This window comes from Elephantulus edwardii, unplaced genomic scaffold, assembly GCF_000299155.1.
Source record: "Elephantulus edwardii isolate Elephantulus edwardi_28Jun2011 unplaced genomic scaffold, EleEdw1.0 scaffold00070, whole genome shotgun sequence".
NCBI classification, from domain to species: domain Eukaryota; kingdom Metazoa; phylum Chordata; class Mammalia; order Macroscelidea; family Macroscelididae; genus Elephantulus; species Elephantulus edwardii.
The window spans coordinates 10,529,851-10,536,994 of record NW_006399820.1 but is presented as its reverse complement, the minus strand read 5'-3'; the positions used below and the strand labels follow the sequence as shown (position 1 = coordinate 10,536,994).

At 39.7% G+C, this 7,144-nt stretch overlaps 1 protein-coding gene across 1 annotated transcript in view; it reads right to left on the bottom strand.

The window, feature by feature from the left end:
* MBOAT1 (membrane bound O-acyltransferase domain containing 1) overlaps window positions 1-7,144 on the bottom strand; it is a 176,269-nt gene that overhangs the window by 46,504 nt on the left and 122,621 nt on the right. The window contains exon 6 of the mRNA XM_006888660.1: window positions 3,823-3,877. Coding sequence (XP_006888722.1) covers window positions 3,823-3,877 — 55 coding nt within the window. The remainder of the gene's footprint in view (window positions 1-3,822; window positions 3,878-7,144) is intronic.

The window sequence follows — 7,144 nt, the reverse complement described above, 5'->3', positions numbered from 1 at the left end:
ATATGAGTAGCTGGTAGTCTGTTCCACAATCAGCTCCTGGCCTAGTTTTCACAGCTGATATTGAGCTTCTCCAGTGGTTTTTTTCAGCAGATGTAATTGATCTGATTCCTATGCATACCATCAGGTGAAATCCATGTGTATAACCTGCGTTTATGTTTCTTATAAAATGTATTTGCAATGAATAAGTCATTTATTGTACAAATTCAATCATTCTATCTTCAGCTTCATTTCTGTCACCAAGCCCATATTTTCCAACTACTGATTCTTCTCTGTTCCCAACTTTTGCGTTCCAGTCACCCATTATTATCAATAAATCTTGACTGCATGTTTGATTGATCTCCGGCTGTATAAGTTGGTAGAAATCATCTATTTCTTCTTCTTTGGCTCTGGTTGTTGGTGCATATATCTGAATGATAGTGGTATTCACTGGACTAGTCAACAGAAATTTTCACTGCTACACCAAAGACAGCATGTCTCTGGAAGTTCAAATCCAAGAAAGATGGACAAGCTCAGTCTATGTGAGTGATTTACAGCCTCTGAGAACCTTCTAGAGGGTCATCTGTGAGTTGGTCCCAACTGGATAAAAATGGGCTTGACTCATTTTTTTAAGTAACAAACATATCAGAGTTATTTCTGTGAATTATTCTGCATGACATGACCTTCCCTGACTCTCTTGCTTTAACATCTGTGTGGAGAAACCTGTGTTGGAAGGAAAAGCTCGCAAGGTCGGGTGGGTCCTGTAAAAGAGCCATTCACTTTGTTGGCGTCTGCTGACTGACCATGTCATTAAATGCTGAGGTCGGATCTAGAGCAAGGGCAACTCCTGCTGGACGATGCTCTCTCCTCACCCGCCTTATCTGTCTAGGATAGAAAATGTCCTCTCTCATGCCATCACATTAGAACTGACCCATAGCTGACCCTCCAGGGGGTTTGTGAGGTTGTACAACACCTGGGAGGAGACTGCTCATCTTCCTCCCATGGAACAGCTGGAAGATATGAACCAGCAGAGGTGGTGTGACCTCTGCAGCACAAACCCTTAGGGACTCTAGCTCCACTAGAGCTCCCCAGGAAAGTCATCAACAATTCACGGTGGGAATGTGAGCTAATGCTGATTGATTAAGATGTTTTGGAATGGGGAAACTTCCTCTAAATGGCCAAAGTAAATAGAAAACAAAGAATAGGAGAAACCAGTTTCCCCGAGACGAGGACACACAAAACTACAACTGTCCCCTTCTCTTGTCTTGTCTGGCATCCAGACAGAAGATTCTGAACAACAGGCTAGGAGTGGCAGGAAAAAGAATCCTGTGGAGATTCCCATGCAGTTTAAACAGCATTTTATGAGGTCTGGTTTTCAAGCAACATTAAATTTAGAGGAAAAGTCTTGTAAAATGACCTTTTCCCCCCTATTTTGTTCCTTTTGAAAATTAATTTTAATGAAAGTTTACAGAAACTTAGGGTTTCCATTCATTCATTGTTGCACTTTCCTCCCAATTCACTCTTCTCTTTGAAAAGTAAAATTCTTTCATTGTTATATAATCCGTCCGCCCAAGTCCACTCCACTGTGCCCCTTCATTCTGGACTCCTGTCATGACAATAATACCTAATCATACATCCCTTTTAAACAGTTATCTCTCTCATATGTTTCAATGCAGTATACATACATCCCTTCTTTCTCAGTCTCCCCTCAACCTCGATGTCAGTCTCGTTTTACAATAGTTCTATGCAATATTTGTCCTGTTGTGACTGAGCTATTTCACTCAGCATAATGTCCTCCAGGGTCATCCATTTTGTATCTATTTCATGAGTTCCTTGTTTTTCAATGCAGTGTAAAATTCCATTGTGTGAATAGACCACAGATTCTCTATCCATTCATTTGTTGATGGGCACTTGGGTTGTTTCCAACACTGTGCTATTGTGAACAAAGCCACAATAAACATGGGTGTTAAAACGACCTTTTTAACCTGTCACCAAAATTATACCCTATAGCATGCATAACCTCATTTAAAAACAAAAAGGAGCTGGCATTGAGTTGACATGGTGATTCAATGTGTGCCAAAGGAGAATTGTGCACCACTGGATTTGCAATTCTGATTTTCCAGAAGTGGAACATCAGGCCTTTCTTCCTAGGTGTTTCTGAGTGGGCTTGAACTGACAACCTTTCAGTTAGCAGGATGAGCTTACCTATTTGCATCACCCCGGTATTCCTATAATCTCACACCAAAATAAAACAAACTATCATGGAGTCAATTCCAACTTACCGTGATCGTGTGGAATAGTGTCAAACCCCATGAAGTTCCCAAGGCTTTACATCTTTACAAGGCAAACTACTTTATCTTTGTCTTTTCGAGTGGCTGATGGATTCAAACTGCCAAACTTTTGGTTAGCAGATCAATGCTTAACCCTCTATGCTAACAGGCTTTTCAACCACTCGTTAGGGTTCTTTATAACATTATTATTTTAGCAAATAACTTTAATAATTTAAATCTTATAACAATTCATTATCACTTAGATTTCCAAACACCAACTCTTTAAGAAAGCATGGGCTCCTGGACAACCAGGTGTCTTCTCGTACTTACCTAGTTACCTTCTCCTACCCTCCACCAGATACCCTTCACCCTACCTCCATCACTCTCCCTAGTGCTGACTTTCATGTAAACGATATTCTCCTGCTCTAGACAGCTTCCCTTTCTCTCCACACACACCCTATCTCATACACACCAGCAATGGCCCATCCTCACCTCCCAGTTCACCCACCATTCCCAAGCCCTCATTCTCTCTCCAGTCCTGCTTCCCATCTTCCTGAGCCTGGTGTTGAGTTACACACTCATGTGGACAGATAATTTTGTCCTGAGGGTTCTTAGCCATGTCTCAAATTCAAGTTCCAGTGAAGGAGAATAAAACTACAGATCCATTTATTTGCTCATCAAGCTAGTAATTCCCATGTCTGGCAATTACTTCTACAATTACACTTAAACATGCTTAAAATGATATATGCATAAGGCTAATAGTTGGCAAAAACCAAACGAAGATGGTTAGGCAATCTAAATAACTATCAACAGCAGATTTGTTAAACAAAATGTTACATTCATATGGTGGTGGTTGTTAGGTGCCATCAGGTCAGTTCTTGCTCAAAGTGACCTCATGTACAACAGAAGCACTGCCTGGTCCTTGTATCATCCTCACAATTGTTGCTACTTAAACCCATGTATCAGCCACTGTGCAATACCTCTTTATTTTCTATCTGATTATTATGTATGTTTTAATAAGCAATCATTTAATTATTCATGTGGTAACTTTAGGAAAAGATGTAATAACATTAAATTACAACTTACTTGAAGAGCTATAAATGGGTTATGGTACTACATTCTCATTTCTTAATCTCCACAATTTCTATGAAAAATAAATACCCTAACTTTGATGATGTCTTTAAAAGTATAATACATTTATTTATCATGCATCAAACTAACTTTGTTGATATTTAGACCCTATAATTTTACCTCTTATTGAAGGCCTTGCTCTTTTTCTCTGACCCTCAACTTTATCAAGGGACTTTTTCCAGGGACTAGGCCTTCCTGATAAAATGTCTGACGCACCCCAAAGGAAATCTCACCATAATCAATTCTAAGCAGCATTCTGGCTAAATGCTTTCAAGATAGATTTGTTCTTTCTTTTGACAGCACATGGTACAGTCAAGATTCCTCAGTAATATTATAATACAACCACGTAATGGGATGCAGATGTAAAAAAATAAAAAAAGAAAGGAAAATATTTCTAGATAATAACATGGAAGATAGTGAAAAGATAATGTTACGTTTCACTTACTTTACAGCAAGCCGGTGTTGCTCAGGAGTGAGGTCTTCAGGTCTTCTGCCCAAACCTATGAAAAAGAAGAGAATCAGAAGTAAGATGTTTGAAGTCAGGTAGATAACTATGAAAAAAAAAAGTCTTCTAAAACTCATTTGAAAAAGTAATTTATTTTTGCTTTCATGATTCATTAAGGAGTCTCTCTTGTCCATTACAAAATGCCCTTGATCAAAGGACACAGAGCACATAAATTAACAAGAAAGTCTCTATAGCTTTTGAAAGCAGGGGGTGGGGGCATAGGGAGAGGATTTCAGAAGTGGTTGTTGTTATTAGTTGCTGTCACATCAACTCTGATTCACGGTGATTGTGGTGTAAATTAGTTTATTGTTCAAAATGGCTTTCCCAGGCACTGGCTTTGACTTTTACCACATGCATAAGTGGAAATATGTAATCAAAGTCTGAAGAATATTAATGGGGGGAATTAGACAGTTTTATCATCCGTCAGGTTTAAATCAAGTAGGCCAAGTAGTAAAAAGCTCCACTGCCATCCCAAAGCCATGCAGTTCAAATCCACCAGCTGCTCCACGGGAAGATGGGAAGCCTCCTTCCATGCTAAAACCAGCTGGAACTCCAGCTATGAGTTCACTCTGACTAGATGGCGCACAAGAAGATGAGACAGAAAAGTAGTACTTCTCTACCATCACAAAAGAAAAAAACAGAGAACACAGCAGGGATCCTTTGGGACCAGAAATTCCTACGTAAGTTGAAGACAAACCAGGACGGAGATACTGTATCAGTAGCGAGCTTTGGAGAACCAGAGACTGATGTGAGACAGAGGTGACCAAGTACTGCCTTTGCCCGAGTACTGTGGAGGTCTGGGAGACAAAAGTGAACTTTGTAACACTGACTCAAAGCTGTGAGGCTGATGTTCAAAAGGTCCCCAAACATCTTTGAAAAGCTGCCCTGACTGAAACAGAAATGCATTCTCTTTCCAACCTGAACTATAACCTGTTAACTTGCATGACAAATTCCATAATTGTGACTAAAATCTATGAGTTCTGTGCAGCTATGCAAATAGATTGGCTACTCAGCAGTTCAGCAGTGAGAGTTGTAGGAGGGACAGTGTTAGAATTGGTAGAAGCAGGTTGGGAATTGGTTTTGTGCAGCTGATGGTGATTGTTCCCTCTTGTGGAGTTAGTGGAGGTCAGAGGCAGCCGGCCCCATGACAGCTATGCAATTTTTACAATGCCTTTATGCCTAACAGAACAAAAACATGCCTGGTACCATTATTATTATTATATTAGTATGTCTGAGTCCATTGTTACAGCTGTTTTGTTAAGCCATCTCATTTTGGATTTCTCTCACCTTTGGTACCACTCTGCTTTACCAAACATGGTGTTCTTTTTAGAGGTTCAAAAACACTTGCCACGGAGCTCACTAAAACTAACTAACAGTGACCACACTTTTTAGAGTTAACTCATCCAGAGGCTTTTCAACAGCTGTGGTCTTTTGGAAGTAGACCCCTCTTTTCCCTAAATGCCTCTGGGTGGATTCAAATTACCAACATCTAGGTTAGTAGTTGTCGGACAATGACTAGGGAGGATAGAAGAAGAATCGACCCCTTTGAGCTGTGGTGCTAGAGAAGAGTATTGAGAGTACCATGGACTGCTAGGAAAACAAACAGATTCATCCTGGAAAGGGTTACACTGGGTGGCTCCTTAGAGGCAAGGATTCTGAGGCTCCATCTAACATACTTTGGACGTGTTGTAAGGAGAGATCGGTCCTTGGAGAAGGACATCATGCTTGGGAGGGTGGAGGGACAGTGCAAGGGGGAAGGCCCTCTATGAGGTGGATTGATTCAATGACTGGGGTAATCAGGATGGGAGTGTCAGAGACAGTGCGACTGGCACAGGATAGAGCTGAGTTTATGGCTATTGTACATAGGGTCGCTATGAGTCGCAAGTGACTTGACGGCACATAACAACAACAACAAAGCTTAGCAGTCAAGCACTTAATCATCTGCACAAACCAGATACTGCATGTCACAGGTTGAAATGAAAAACAAAAACTAAGCCCATGGCTATCAGGTTTACTGTGATTCATAGCAATCCTGTAAGTGTATACATGAACTGACCAATACAATTTCCAAGGTTGTAAATCTTCACAGAGGGGCATAACCCCTACTTTGTTCCAAGAAGCAGCTAGTAGATTTGAACTCACAACCTTTTAGTTAGCAGGTGCCTGCGTAGCCGTGGCTGTAAAGAAGTTACTCCTATTTAATTCACTTAGTGTGAGATGGCTCCCAGAGACACCTCCCCTGCCACTTTGTATTTATTTAATTTCTACTTCAAAAAAATAAGTTTCCTTTTCCAGCCTGAATTCATTTACACAGTTTCTGGACTGTGCTGGGTATAGACACCTTATAATATCAGGGAAAGTATGTGAGAGATGTAATGGAGAAAGCGGAATGGGACTTCCCTCTTCTAAAGAGAAAAGGAAATGTAACTCTGGATACAGGAAAAACACAAAGGAATTAACAGGTTTTTTTATTATTATTATTATTAGGTAACATGATTCAAGCCAGGAAAAAACCACCAACCATATCACAATTGTGCTTTAACAATAATTCATGTTTAACTTAAAGCCAATGAAATAAAGTGTTATAAGTGATACAAAACTACAAAATGAAAACAAGTTAAAAATTATATAAGCAGTACAAGTTGACTTTGAAGTGATATATTCAGCTTAGACAAATTATGGAGGCAATTCACAAACATACTGAAAAGAAAGTGGAGCATTTCTGAAATGCAGTTGTTCCTCCCACACAAGACAAAAAAAATTAAAGGCAAATTAATATTGTGCTGTAGGTAGGGATGTTTGTGTGTTCTACTGTACATATGGGCAACTGAGGTGGAGCTTTCATGTATGGAAATACAAAGGAAGAGGAATAGTTGTAAGCAGACACCCTAGTGATTGGAACATGGAATGTGAGAACCACGAATGTAGGAAAATTGAATATTGTTAAAGAAGAAATTGAACATGTGAATATTGATATAGTAGGTATTACCGAGATGAGAAGAACTGGAATAGGGCATTTTGAGTCAGATGATCATATAATCTATTACACTGGAGATAAAAAAGGTAAAGAAAAATGAGGTTGCTTTTGTAGTTATAAAAGTCATTTCTAAATGGTGCAACCCCTGTGGAAAGCAGTATGGCGCTTTCTCAAAAAGTTGCAAATATAGATACCATTTGACCCAGCAATTCCACTACTGGGAATATACCCTGAAGAAACCATAGCTGACATCCAAGCAGATATATGCACACCCATGTTTATTGC